Source organism: Nannospalax galili, unplaced genomic scaffold (genome assembly GCF_000622305.1).
Source record: "Nannospalax galili isolate Female #2095 unplaced genomic scaffold, S.galili_v1.0 scaffold962, whole genome shotgun sequence".
In the NCBI taxonomy this organism is placed as follows: domain Eukaryota; kingdom Metazoa; phylum Chordata; class Mammalia; order Rodentia; family Spalacidae; genus Nannospalax; species Nannospalax galili.
In genome coordinates this window covers 1,370,675-1,384,132 of record NW_008348537.1, presented here as the reverse complement: position 1 = coordinate 1,384,132, position 13,458 = coordinate 1,370,675, and the positions used below count along the sequence as shown (strand labels likewise).

Sequence of the window (13,458 nt, the reverse complement as noted above, 5' to 3'; positions counted from 1 at the left end):
GGCCCCTCGGTAACTGGGGTGAGGAGGAGGAGGGGGAAGAGGATGAGGAGGAGGAGGAGGAGGAGGAGGAGAAGGAGGAGGAAAGTGGAACTTTGAGAAAGGAGTGCTGGGAGGGGAGGAGGGGGAGAGAAAGGAGGGTGAGGAGGAGGAGGAGGAGGAGGAGGAGGAACCACCACCAACAACCAGGCATTAATAAGCAGTACAAAGTGTGAGAAAAGAATCAAAGATAAAATGCTTCTGTTGTTTTGAGGAGTGTGATGCCTTCCAACTTTGGGGTGGGGTGTGTTCAGAACAGTCACTCAAACCTGATGCTGGAGAAGATGGGTTCATGAGGAACACAGAAGACAGTGAGAGGTCATGCTTTTTCAACAGACCTGGATCTCTCTTCCCTCTAAGCCTAGCAAACCCACAGGCTCACTTCACAATCTGAAACCCATTCACTCTAACAGGCAACAGGGACAGCCCCTAACTGGTTCTAGCTAATGTATCATTTCACAAATAACACAGAATGGAGAAAGTGCTAAAAGAGTCTAAGATAAAATAAGTTATTTTCATACATTTATAATTGAGATGTGCTGGCTATAGTCTCCTTTTAAACTGTTAAGTTTAATTGCTCTCCACAATCACTTCTTATGAAAATAAACATTTTATTGCAATTTCAGAAATCCCTATAATATTGCCTTCTCAAGCATGAACAAACTATCACAAAAGTACAAATTTATGATTCAGCCTTGGAATGCACAGAAAGAGCTGACTTTGCTGTGGAATATGCCTCAGTGCCTCCAAGTAAATGCACAACCAGGTAAGATCATTCCTTGTTTATATGAGTGAGAACTTTACAATTAACAAAGAACTTTCAGTTACATACCCTTGCCTGAACCTCAAATGACTGACTGATGATGCTTGAGTTTAATTGCTCTCCACAATCACTTCTTATGAAAATAAACATTTTATTGCAATTTCAGAAATCCCTATAATATTGCCTTCTCAAGCATGAACAAACTATCACAAAAGTACAAATTTATGATCCAGCCTTGGAATGCACAGAAAGAGCTGACTTTGCTGTGGAATACGTCTCAGTGCCTCCAAGTAAATGCACAACCAGGTGAAGATCATTCCTTGTTTATATGAGTGAGAACTTTAAAATTAACAAAGAACTTTCAGTTACATACCCTTGCCTGAACCTCAAATGACTGACTGATGATGCTGATGGCCCCATATCCCAGAAGAGGAAAGTAAAAAATAAGACAAATATTAATCACCTTGAAAGAAGGGCACACATCAGCCATGCCTACTCAGGGGATTCGAACTCTGAATGCAAGACTCTTACACGAAGTTCTTCTGGCTTGTAACGATACAATTATGAATCGTGCCATCACTTTCATAATTATTATAAATGGCCATATCAATCACTTTTATATTTCTCCCATGAAAATTTTAATTTGGGCCAAAGAATACATAACTTTCTCAAGCCAAATTTGGCCCTTGAAACATTTATTTTGTTTTTCTTTTTTACTTTGAAAGTTGGAATTGAATGAGAGAGCAGAACAACGTGAAAATTCCAGGCAGAATCCAGATCCAAAAGTGTTCAGCTTTCTACAGGCTAAGAGTACAGCTAGAATTAGGAGGGGATAGTCCTTAATAGGTTTAATTGTTAAAATCTAATCTTCTTGTCCTCTCTTCAGCTAGATGTTGTGACTAAGAAGGAAAGTGATGGATGGTTTCTTTCAACACACAAAAACACCAGTGTCCCAGAGTTAAGTGTCTGTTCTAATTGCTGCTGCATGCCAAAGAGCCCTTCACCATGCTGTCTGTGTTATTTTTACTTGCTAAAGCAGAGGTGTCTAGGTGATAAATTGAACAAGGTGCTCAACCCAGCACCACTAGTGTGCTGTAATAAATATCACTACTGAAAGGCAAAGTACAGGAGTGATGACTGTTTCCATGGTGTGATGTAAGTTTCTTTCTCATTAATTTTTTTAAACAGACAAGTGGTTCTTTAATTCTGAATAGCTAAATAGATAAAGATGGCAAAATATTTTAGGGTACTAGAGAGGCTTCAACCACAAATGTGTGTCCATTCTGTCCTTAAAACCACACCTCGGAATACATGCAGAACCATATTTGAGGAACTAGAAATAATCATTTGCTAAAATGAAAGTAATGTAGTGAAGCCCTAGCCCTTGCATCTTAGGGATGAGGAAAGAATGCTTTACAAACCTCAATTTCTGTTTTTTCTGCGACCTTTAATATTGCTACATTAAAACAATACTAGTGCATTTGTCTGGTTCCCAGTAAAAACAGAACTGATAGGGCTGTAATCTGACTGCAACGTGTTATAGTTTTCTGCATCAGTAAGGAAAAGGCAGAAAAGCCTTTTTGAATATAAAGACAGAATTAAGGATTCCAAGTCATTATTTCTCCCTTGGAACAGAACTCCAATTTTCTGTAGCAATGGCTAGCATCTTGTCACACACTAAGGGGAGGATGGCTGTACCTCCAGTCCAGAGAGCAGTAATGGCTGGTCAGACCTGAGCCAGTTCCATTCCCATTGCCAACATCTGAGTTATATAAGCACAGGACCTTGGTACGAGCCAGTGACAAGAAAGGAAGTTTGCGGGATGATTCTGGAAACATGTCCATAGACCAGGATGTGACTCTCAGGAACAGCAGCCACTCATGCTTCTGGACCATGTGGCAGGAGCCACCATTTTGCTACCAGCAGTACAGAAATGAAAAAAGCTTGGATCCTTGAAGGCATTGCAGTCAGGTTCATTAGTCCCAGGACTTGCTTGACTCTGGCCTCATGTAATCAGCTGGGATTTTTACTATGTGAAGCTGAAATCACCCTCACTGCTGCACTATCAGGACTGAGGCTGGCTGGAGGTGAGCTTGGCCCTATTCCAGGCCCTATACATTATCATGTTTATAAGTCCCGGTCACAACCAGAAAACAGATTCTGTAGTGTAATGTCCATGACTAGCTCCTCTCTTCTGCCTATGAAAATTCTTCTGTTGGTTCCCACAGCCTTATGTTTAGGTCCAAACCCCCTCCCCCAGGTGACAGATGCTTATGATCTGACCCTTGCCTCCTCAGCTGGCATCTCCTTCACCTGCTTGTTCCATCAAACCTTCTCTTCAACTACATGGAACTAGAATCCTCTGAATGCTTAGACTTTCCACCTCTAGCCTCCACGTTTGCAGTTTTCAGCAGCCACACTGCTATTCCACAGTCCCGCCTGCTTGACTATATACTTGGGAGGCCAACTGCTCACAACACCCTCTCTAGCACACCTTCTAAGACTCTCCTTTCTCCAATCCTGTCCACTTTGGAAACAGAAAGGAACAATCACTGCCTCCTAGAGACTTTAACCTGATAGCAAAGCTCTGTTCACAAAGGCAAAGGGTTTTTAGCATCGTTAGTTAATGTGAAGGACTCTCCACTTAGCACGTGGGCATCTCAAGGATGGAGAATGTGTTCTAAGCCTGTGTCACAGTGACTAACAAGATCCTGATGTGCAGAGAAGGGCCCTGCAGCTACTGAGTGGAGGTGAGGCATGAGGTCACAAGTTTGAAACGTGAGTCATCAATCTGCTTGCATCAGAAATCAAATTTTCACTCAAAAACACTCTTATTTCTTGTGACAAATGCTGTAATATCAAGAACAACAAGTATCTCTGCATTTCTCTTCACCTACAAGCTGGGTACCTTTCTGAAGTCTTCAGCTCTGTAACAAGTATTTATGAATTTACTTATTTTTTCCTCCCTTTTTCTAAGAGTACTACCCCTTCCTTCTGTCCACATTTATACACTCTGCAAATAAATGTGTGTTTCTTCTCTTGAAGGCTCCCTCATTCCCCTTCAATTTTATTCTTCTAATTGGGGCTGCTAATTCTATATTCCAGACTATGGGTGTACGTGATCATGCACATCCAGTTTTGTGAGGATTCTTTCTAATTTTTAAAATGGAAACTGAGGGAAACATATGCCTTGCTCTCAAAAGAGCCTCCTGGAGAAAGCAGGTTAAAAAAGTATGCAGCTGTTCTTTGGTGTTCTTGGGGGAAATGATCCTGAACCTCCCAGAGGAAAGCAAAATCCAAGGATGCTCAAGTCCTTCACATAAAATACTGCAATATTTGAATATGACCTAGGCATAGCTGCCTATATACTTTAATAATCTCTAGGTGACTTATAGTACCTAACACACAGTAAATGCTATGTAAAGTAGCTGTTGTATCAGAAAATAATAGAAGAAAAATTTTGTTTATGTTCATTACTGATGAAGTCTATTTTCCAAATATTTTAAATCCAGAGTCTGTTGATTCTATGGATTCAGAACATGGAGGGCCAATTCTATTAAATTTTGGCCAAACGTAAAGTGAAGAAACAAAGCCATTGTACCCGGTGCAGCACCAGTTCTCAATAAAGTGCTCATGGAAAGTAAGATTCTCATTTGCAAACAAACAAAGTAACCCCATTAATGTTCCAACTAAGGCAATGTCTGTTATCTCATTTAAGCTCCCACAACTGTGTGCAGCAGGTATTAACTTTACTGATAAGAAACCAGAAGCTCGAAAGAGTGGAGAAGCCTGCCAAGGCACCCCAAAGTGGGTGAGGGGTGCTCAAAGTTAGGTCCTTCAGGCCTCCAAACGCCACTGCTTTCTCTTTCCACCTTTCTCTTCATGGCTCTCTGGGCATCCTGAGCTATAGTTTAGTGCAGTGACCACACACTACGCAGAGTAGGTTCTCCCTTCATTAATAAACACAGATCGTACTGATCTTACTGAACTCCTGAGGGTGCAACCAACTTCAATTAAACAATCTCAGTGAGGTGCTCTGAGAATATAAATAGACATTATTTTTAAACCATGCTACTAGAGATAACAGTTGCCTCTTTCCGTGACAGTAACTGAGGAGTGGAAGCATAGTGAGGTGGGTTTTTTGTTTGTTTCTTTGTGTTTGTTTTTTTAAGCAGCCTAAAAAGAAACTGCTCATATTTGGTATCTGTAATTTAACTTAACATTAATATGTTTGCTTTAGATAATAAAATATATTTGGCATTTCTTAATAGATTTCCTGAAGACCTAAAATTAAAACCAAAGGAGAATTCATTTCTAGAAAATCGACTCTTTCTGTCTTTATAAAAATCCGTTTTTTCTGCCAGTTAGATCTTTAACTGGGCACTTCTTTGGTCTCAGAATTTGCTTACAGAGTTTAAACTGACCATGATTCTCAAGGTCAGTTACTAACGCAAATCTGAGAAACACTCAGAATCATGAAATTAGGAATGAGAAAAATGGATGCATATGAACCAAAAGAAGATAAATTTGTGTGTGAAACTAATTTTCCTCAAAAGAAAAATAGATATCTCCTTCAACATAAGGTTGCATTCAGATTTGTTTTTCATATTAGTAACTTATTTAATATGGCAATGAGCAAAAGGCAATCTATTAAAAAAGCAATTTTCCTCTTACCATGGGGTGTTTTATCATTTGATGTCTAGCGTTCAATCAGAGTGTAGCAGTCCTTTAATATTTCATGAGCAGAAAACAACTCATTTGGGCATGTTTCACCTCAGAGAAGTGAAAATTTTTTGTAAGCCTTGAAAAATGTCCAGAATGGCCTTTACAGGGATTGCAACTTCAAATTTTTGAAACTCTCAGAATATTGGGAAAATTGCCTATAAAGCAAATAGGCATTTATTTGAAAATAATAATGAATTCCAAGTAATAGCAGAAAAGTATCAACCCCAGCTCATCTTCCCACATTCTGAGGCTTAAAAAATTTCTAGAAGTTTCTGGGGAGAGGGACCAGATCTACTTCAATTATACTTGAAGTGTCCAGCACATTATGAATATTCAGTAGATTTTTACTGAACAAATGGATCAATATGTTCCTTATCTTAGCTGAAGGACCACTACCCTGACAATTGCAGGCTCTGGCTACCCAAGCCCAGTCTCAGTACAGAGGCACCTTGAGCACCTGCTGTGTGATTTGTGGCAGAATGCTGAGGATTTTCATCAGAAGGTGGGAGATGTGGGCTGGAGAGATGGCTCAAGGGTTAAGAGCACTGGCTGCTCTTGCAGAGGAACTGGGTTCAGTTCCCGGCACACACAAAGCAGTCAACAACCATCTTATAACTCCAGCTCCAGGTGATCCAATGCTCTCTTCAAGCCCTGGAAGCCATTGCATACACATGGTTGACATACATTTATGCAGACACTCATCCACATTTAATTTTTATTTTTTAAATAAGAAGGTGTTTTTTTTAAATGACAAGAGGAGCTGTGTCACTGTGCTAGTCCATGAGCCTCTGTTACCTCCTTGCTATCTCAGTTCACAGGAATGGAGTTCTGTCCTCTTCTTGAATGGAAGGGCAAGTCCTTAAAAGGCTGAATGGGTATCTCTATGCTGCTAGAGGCCAGACATTCTCCCCTCTTCCAAACCAACTCCAGCTACAAATGCAGAGCAGAAACTCACCAGGGGAGTGCAGAGACCTCAGACTCCTGCCACCTTGGTTCCTTTCCCTCACAGGTACTGCCACACCAACCCAAAGGCCAGTTCAGACAGGGGCTGTGTTTACCTCAGCCACAACCTGCTCTAGAATTTAACCATATTTTCCAGGCCAGTCCATTCAGGATGAACACTCTCTGTCTCTAACAGGCTGTTCCCATTGGTATTTCTGCAGTTTTAGCTACAAAGTGAAGACAATACTCAGATCATCACACCAGATACTACCAGTTCATTTTGAGATGTTCAACTCTGGTGACCATGTGGGGCTGGAAGAGTACAGCGACTCTAGTGAATAATCGGCACAGACACCACAATACCCAGTGGCAAGGACACACATTCTCTGGGTTGCCAGCATGCCCTTCTCTCCTTCTCTGATACCATGTAACTTTTCTGGATTAACTTTCAGCATAACAGAATATGACTTCTGAGCAAAAGAGAAGAACGGAAAGCTGGGCAAGGGACATCACAGCACAAGAATATACTCTTGTTCCCCTCAAGATGCGATCAAGCTGCCAAAGCGTGCTGTTGGGAGGATGGAAAAGGTGGGCAGGAAAGAGACAATGTAGGGCGATAACTTGACAGAGATCCCGGCCTAGCAGAACATGAGCAAGTCTCTAGTATTGGAAAGGTTCAGGTGGCCTTGAAATGATTTTTAGCATGTAAGACAATTTCTTTCATGAAACTGAGATAAATATGAAACAGTCACAGTTATCAGATGGAGAGATTATATGGGATGTATTTGATTTAGGATTTAAATGCTTAAGCTGAACAAACAGTACGTGACACTGAAGACTGCAGGCCCCATTAGGAAAGGGGCAGACAACTCACATCAAGGATCCCTGCAAGCTGCAGTCGCAACCCCAAGTGAGCAGTAGAGAGGGCAGTTTAACAGACACCCCCTGTAGGCTGCTCCTGTCCTAACAGGGCTATGCACTGACGGGGGCTCATAGGTAATGACCTTCAATGGCAGGTCCCTGTCAAGGTCAACTGGTTTACCCAACTGGCTCTCACTGAAAGATGATAAAGGCTCCTGCTTAGTTCAACAGCTCAACTTGTTAATTTTTTCTTTATTAATTACTGTGTTCTCATTTCTGTCAGCAACACCTGTAGTTTTCTTTACAATGTAAATAAAATATAACCCCCCTTTTCAATTTAATCATGAAATTCCTTCCTATTAGTCATTTCACACCCTTATTTTAAGATCTTAAGCAGGTGGTCACATATTTGTGCTTTTCACAATAGAATCAAACACTACCCCCAACATTTTCCTGATATAAACAGTCTTCTCTGGCACTCCTGTTGTTAAGTCTGAGAGGAAAGATTTAAATGTGTGCCATTTCCATAGACAGCGGAGGGGGAGTCAGTTGCTTTGAGGCGACATGACATTGATGACAATGGGAACAGGCCAAGTCATAGACATCTTCATGTTAAAGTGGAAGTATGCCAATGAGCAAATGGCAAAGAAATGATAATCTCCTCCTTTTCTGGATGTCCTCTCATAAATTTTGTAATATGAGTAAGAAAAAAGCCAAAAGCATATCGCTGACCCATTTTTCATTTTCAGCCACTCATTTTCTTCAATAATTCTTTCTTTTTAGAGTAAGTATTCTCCACAACTGAAACACTGAGAGCAAGAGAATTTCATTAAGGTATTCAATTTTTCTTTATGGAGAAAAATCATTTTGAGATAAAGAAAAGGAAATTATCTACAGGAAGGTTATAAACTGGAATTAAAGAAAGGCATAGACCTTTTACCTAACCACCAGCAAGGCATTTGTTCTATCTACTCATTTCCATAATACTAGAAACTCTGCACAGAACCTCCAGGGATCTATCTCCCTGCAGGCTTTCCTAATGTTGCTCTCCAGAGCAGACATGTAGAAACACGAACACAGGAAACAAGCAGAAGAAGGACCGACCCAAAGTGATGGTGTGGAAGGTAACGGCACACTGGAAATTTGTCACGTAGGTGTGAGGTTCAAACTTGGACGCTGAGTGTCTGCCCAGCTCCTCACGCACAGGGGAAGCAAGTGTACTTACGCAGCTCGCCCACTTTCAAGATCTCACAGAGCATCTTGGTCAGTTCTATACTGCTGCGGCCGAAGGGACATTCATGTTTATCTTCTCGGCTGCTGTTCTCAAGCACAATCTGTGTGGAAAGGGGAACAGGTCAGAAAAGGAATTCTGGGATCAAAAATGATTCCTGGTGCCACTCGAATAGAGATGTAAGGAGGTTCACCCCAGATCCTCAACCCATGCCTATGAAGGCCAAGACAAAATGGAGCAGCGTATGGAGTGCCTAAAACTGTACTTTCAACCCTCCTAGCGCACTCTGACCTTCAGGAACAGATTTTTCTTGTTAGTTTCCATTTATATAGAGAGATCTGTGAAGAGCTTTTCAACACAGAACAGTACAGATGTATCATTCATGACAGAACTATTCTCTTGTCCTCTCAGGCCTATAACCCATCCTGGGGAACAGCAACACTTTCTGTAACATCAGCTTCCTAATCCTGCTGAAACTTCCTTACTTTTAGATGATCTTGACCAACCATACCTGAGGAGCATGTGACAAAAGCGGACAGATGAGAGTCCTTCCCTGAGACTTCTCCAACTAAATAGGTACTTCATTTTTCTTGCTAATGTGATTGAATTAGGAAGAATCTGAGCTCTGTAGAGCACAACTCTGAGTGTGTCTGCAATGCAATTCCCAGAGATGACTATACCACCAGGGCTCTGGCCTAATCAGAGGGTGGAGTTACAATATAATGAATGATATCATTAGAGGTGGTGAAAAGTAGGAGGTAGGGCCTAACTGGACAAAACAGGACACTGGGGGTACGTACATGGCCTGTATCTTTCCTTGGCCTCTTACTGGATTCCTTTCCTGCTCTTTTCACTTGCTGTGATGTGACCCACTCTGCTTTTGTCATGCCCTTCTATGCCATGACAGACTATGCAACCATAAGCCAGAATAAAAGGTCTTCTTCCCTTATGTTCTCTTTCAGATAGTAGGTAGAGCACAATGAAAAGAGAAGTAATTAATATAACAGGGAAAAACTGGTCCACCCATGCTGATAGTGTCCACTGGCTATGAGCTCAGGAATTACCTAGATGTTGGGAGAGAGAAAGAGAGGAGAGAGAGAGAGAGAGAGAGAGAGAGAGAGAGAGAGAGAGAGAGAGAGAGAGTGGGGACAATACACTTCCTTTTCTAGGAGGGACAGAGAAGGAGAGAGAGGGTGAAAGGAAGGGAGGGAGAGAGAGAGAGAGAGAGAGAGAGAGAGAGAGAGAGAGAGAGACTGTGAAGCCTACAATTCCTAGTCTTCATATACAACAACTACTCCCCTGTCCTCATGGTTTCCTTGCTCCATCTTCTGAAACTCCTGTTGTTCGTAGAAGGTATTTTCATGTCTCCTATAGATAGCTCAAAAGATCTAGTCACTTAAACCCAAAGGAACTATATAAGTAAAACAAAAGCAGAACATACCAATTCTCTAAAAAAACCCAGAGTCATATGTCTACAAAAGCAGTAACACCTGAGAGGCTGCTTCTGTTGCTTCTCTCTCTCTTCCTCTCTCTCTCTCTCTCTCTCTCTCTCTCTCTCTCTCTCTCTCTACCTTATACATATCTGAAACTCCCCCTGAAATGCTTCCCCTGTAAGCCAGTTTTATATCTCCTCAGCTGCCACACCATTTGAGACACTGGTCTCTCAGGAGCATCTACAATAATGGTGTGCTGTGACTTACTATGGTTTAAAAGTCCCTTAAGGCAAAATGAATTGAGATACTGTGAGGTATTAAGACTGATGTCTAGAGGAGGAGTCTGTGGGAAGTGATCTGGACTAGATCGGGTCATCAGGGTGCTACTCATGATTGAATGCCTGAATACTGTTAGTTTCATAAAGGGGGAGAGGGAGAAAGGGAGGACAGAGAGAGAAACAGACATAAAGAAGTTATGTATTCTTGTCTCTTTCCATGTGATAGGCCCTGTACCACGTCAGGGCTCTACTAGCAAAAAGACTATAGCCATATGTGGGGTTTTGACCTTTTATTTCCAGGGTGTGAGCCAAAATAAACATCTTTATAAAGTTACTCTGTCTCAGGCATTTCATAACAGCACAAAACAGACTAATATACCCCTTTGGAGTATGATTTCTTTAGTGGGATGGTAGTTTATTCATTTAATCAACAATATTAATTGAGTATCTTATTCTAAAAGGAAGACGGCTATACTTCATCAAAGGAGGAAGATATAAAAGCCTTGACTTCACTGAGTATTTACTCCGCTGAGCATTTACTCTAACTAAATGAGAAAGGTAAAAAAGCTAAGCTGTGGTTCCATCTATCACAAGTGCTGTGAGGAAAGAAGGCCTAGGAGAGTCTGGGTATCAGGAGGTCAAGGAGTTTTCTCTGATTGTTGAGAATCAGAAAATGATCTAGGTCTAGGTTTCTGGGAAGGAAAACATTCTCGGCAGAAGGATCAAGGTCAATGTCTCTTGAGGTAAGTTTTAGAGAGACCAGCATACTGCTTACTCTATGTCATGGAGCAGCATGGAGGGAAACTACAGGACAGTATCTGGAGTCTAGGAACCCGGAGGGCCCCGCTGCAGTAAAGTGGATATGGAAGCCCAAAAGTCAAAGGAAGTACAGGCAAGAGAGCAAAAAGGAGGAGGGGAAGACCATTAGGGAAGAGCTTAAGGGAAGAAAATTTGGAGGGAAGGAAGCAAAATAGCTGACTTATCATTGTAGATAAGGCCATTACCAAGAGTGGAGCATTGTGCAGCCTCAGTGTAGGGTGAGTTGTGTAAAGACAGAGGAATAAGACTTTGATGAACATGTGTTTCAAATATTTTCTGCACAAATACATAATAGGGGCTGGAGAGATGGCTCAGTGGTTAAAAGAACTGGCTGTTCTTGCAGAAAACCTGGGTTTGAATCCCAGCACCCACATGGTGGCTAACAAAGGTTTGGAACTCCAGTTCAAAGGAATCCAGTACCCTCTTCTGACCTTGAGCACTGCATGACAGGGATGCACTTACACACATGCAGACAATATACTCATTAACATAAAAATTAATTTTAGACCTCCCTCTGCTTCCCTGGGCCTGAAAGACCCTCTGCAGGCCTTTCTCCTACATGCAGGCCTTTCTCTGGGGTGAGTCCATGAGCGTTCAGCGCCTTGACTCCACCAGCCTCATTCACCCTCCTATCTCTCCTGCAGGTTCCTCCTAATTTGGGTCCTGTCCCATTCCTTTTCTTGGGGCCCCAGACACCTGGGGAACCAATACTGCTTCATGATTCTTTTCATCCAGAGCAACCTAGTGCCTTCTCTGGGCCCCAGGAGCACTACTTCTGGGCCTGACCCAGCTCTCACCTCCTTCTGCTTCCCTGGGCCTGCACCACCCTCCACCCTCTTTCTGGGACACAGGGGCTGACTGTTCCTCTTCCTGATTCTTTGCATCCAAACCAACCCAGCTCCTCAGTGCAGTTCCCAGGAGTCCTTGGGGCCTCTTCCTGCCCCATCTGCCTTTGCATCTCTGGGTGGCATGGCCACCAGCTGCCCTAGACCAGCATCTTTCCTGGGCCAGGCTCCCAGGCCAGTCCAACCCCCAAATTCCTGAGGCCAAAATCGTTCCTGGAGGGATCCAGACCTTAGGAGAAAGCCTGAAAACTTCTGACGCTCACCTGAATTGGGCCTCTGTGGGAACTCCTGAAGACAAAAGCAATCTAGCCACTCCAATATAAAACCAAAATAGAGAACCAGAAGCTTAGATGAACCAGCTGTTCATGTCCAAAAAGTAAACCACAAAGACATATAAAGTTCACAAAAAGAAGTAGACCTAAACTTGAAGGCCTGAGTCTCACGGCCCAAAAAGTAAGCCACAAAGACACATAAAGTTCACAGAAAGAAGCAGACCGAAACTTGAAGGCCTGAGTCTCACACAAGAAGCAGAAACTACAAAAGAAATTTGCATGTCATTATCACAATAATATGAAAAACCAAAATGACATATCTCCACCAATAGACGCAACCCCCCCCCCACCGAGATAATGCAGGACATGGAATTCAAAAGGACAATTATAAACATGATAAAAAAATTCAGTGAATTTAAAGAACACACAAAAAAGAAATCAAAGAACTGAAGGAAGATAGAGATAAACTTCTGAATGAATTCAGAAAAGAGTTAGAAATATTGAAGAATACTAAGGCTGAAATGAAGAAGGAAGTGAAACACTCAGTAAGCCAATTAGAAACGACAGGAGAAAGCCTCACCAATAGGATGAATGAAATGGAAAACAGTCTTTTTATCAAGACTGGAAGATAAAGTGGATGAACTAGACCACTCAAACAAAGATTACGAAAAATTTAAGAAATCAAAGAATGAAATACACAGGAATTGTGTGAAACCTATAAAAAGACCAACCTTATGAATCATAGGCATACAGGAAGGAGAAGAATCCCAAGATAATGGCATGGAACAGAAGAAAATTTCCCAAAATTAAAGAAAGACATGCCCATACAAATACAAGAAGCATATAAAACACCAAACAGACAGGACAAGAAAAGAAATGCTCCAAGGCACATCGTAGTAAAAACACTACACGTACAAAACAAAGAGACAATTCTGAAAGCTACAAAAGAGAAACAACAAGTCACATATAAAGGAAAACCCATTAGGATTACAGCTGACTTTTCAGTGCAAATTATGAAAGCCAGAAGAGCCTGGACCAAAGTATTCCCAGTTTTAAATGACCAAAGATGCCAACCCAGATTACTATACCCCCCAAAAATGTCTATTATAGTCGAAGAGGAAAGAAAAATCTTCCATGACATAAATAGGCTGAAGGAATTCACGTCCACAAAACCAGCCCTTCAGAGAGTTCTGGAAGCAATACAAAGAGCTGAAAAAAGGAATGACTATACCCAAGGGATTGCGGAAAGAAAA

At 41.7% G+C, this 13,458-nt stretch overlaps 1 protein-coding gene across 4 annotated transcripts in view; it reads right to left on the bottom strand.

Moving 5' to 3' along the window:
• Nucleotides 1–13,458, bottom strand: part of Elmo1 (engulfment and cell motility 1) — a 624,760-nt gene that overhangs the window by 259,920 nt on the left and 351,382 nt on the right. For all 4 annotated transcript variants that reach the window (XM_029569533.1, XM_008845428.2, XM_008845430.3 and 1 more), the window contains one exon: nt 8,553–8,661. In XM_029569533.1, coding sequence (XP_029425393.1) covers nt 8,553–8,661 — 109 coding nt within the window. The remainder of the gene's footprint in view (nt 1–8,552; nt 8,662–13,458) is intronic.